The 1,071-nt window shown below is 53.6% G+C and overlaps 1 protein-coding gene across 2 annotated transcripts in view; it reads right to left on the reverse strand.

The window, feature by feature from the left end:
* The window catches only part of fars2 (phenylalanyl-tRNA synthetase 2, mitochondrial), a 76,523-nt gene that overhangs the window by 59,650 nt on the left and 15,802 nt on the right, over positions 1–1,071 (reverse strand). For both annotated transcript variants that reach the window (XM_008396840.2, XM_008396842.2), the window contains exon 3: positions 252–574. In XM_008396840.2, coding sequence (XP_008395062.1) covers positions 252–574 — 323 coding nt within the window. The remainder of the gene's footprint in view (positions 1–251; positions 575–1,071) is intronic.

Below are 1,071 nucleotides of genomic sequence, written 5' to 3' on the forward strand. Positions count from 1 at the left end.
CAGAACTGGAACCAAACCGGATCAGAACTGGAACCAAACTGGGTCAGAACTGGAACAAAACCAGTAGAACCGGGTCAGAACTGGAACCAAACCGGGTCAGAACTGGAACCAAACCGGGTCAGAACTGAACTGACTCAAACTGAGCAGTTCGGGTCCGCTAACGTTAGCTTGTTCTACCGACCCCGATTGTTCCAGTCCTTAAAGCCTTTATTGAAGCGTTTCGTCCAGAGCGCTGGTCCGCCGGGTCTCACCTGTAGAAGTGAGCTTTGATGCGCTCCTTGATGAGCCACAGCGGGTGGTACGGCTGGTTCTGCAGGTGGAAGCCCACCTTGGCCAGGATCTTCGGCGTGATGTTGGTGAAGTCGTCGCGGGGGTAGGAGTGGCCCAGCAGCTCGATGGAGTCCTGGCCAATCACGGGCTGCAGGGTGCCGCCCTCGGCGCCGAGCCGCCTGCACGGCGCCGGGCCGCCGCCGGGCCGCAGCTCTGAGAGCAGGCGGCGGAGCAGAGGCCGGGTCCGGAGCCGACCGCAGGGGAAGAACGAAGGACCCAACGTCATGACGACGAGTCCATGGAGCTGCAGAGGAACGGCAGACAGTCGTCAGGAATCCGGACCGGGATCTGTGTTCACTGGGACGTCTCCATGGCGACGGCTGCAGCCGACACCACGAACGCTGCTACATCATCTGGTTTCCATGGGAACCATAAACACCAACAGACAAAACATGAGCAGCCAGAAGGTTGGATGAGAAAAACAGTTTGCAGAGTTTATGGCAAAATCTGTTAAAAAGGTTTAAGGTAACTTTAAAACCTGCTGAACTCGGCACGGCGTCTCAGGCTGCGAGTTTTAGGTTTCACTAATTAGAGCTATAAAGGATTTAACTTCACTATTTACTTTTAAACAAAACCATAAAGTAATTCAGATTCAGGATGTCGCTAAACTTCAGGTAGTTGTCCTGGTTTATACTGAGACAACATGAAGATCGATCCATCCATCCATCCATCCATCCATCCATCCATCCATCCATCCATCCATCCATCCATCCATCCATCCATCCATCCATCCATCATCCA

Source organism: Poecilia reticulata, linkage group LG20, assembly GCF_000633615.1.
Source record: "Poecilia reticulata strain Guanapo linkage group LG20, Guppy_female_1.0+MT, whole genome shotgun sequence".
NCBI classification, from domain to species: domain Eukaryota; kingdom Metazoa; phylum Chordata; class Actinopteri; order Cyprinodontiformes; family Poeciliidae; genus Poecilia; species Poecilia reticulata.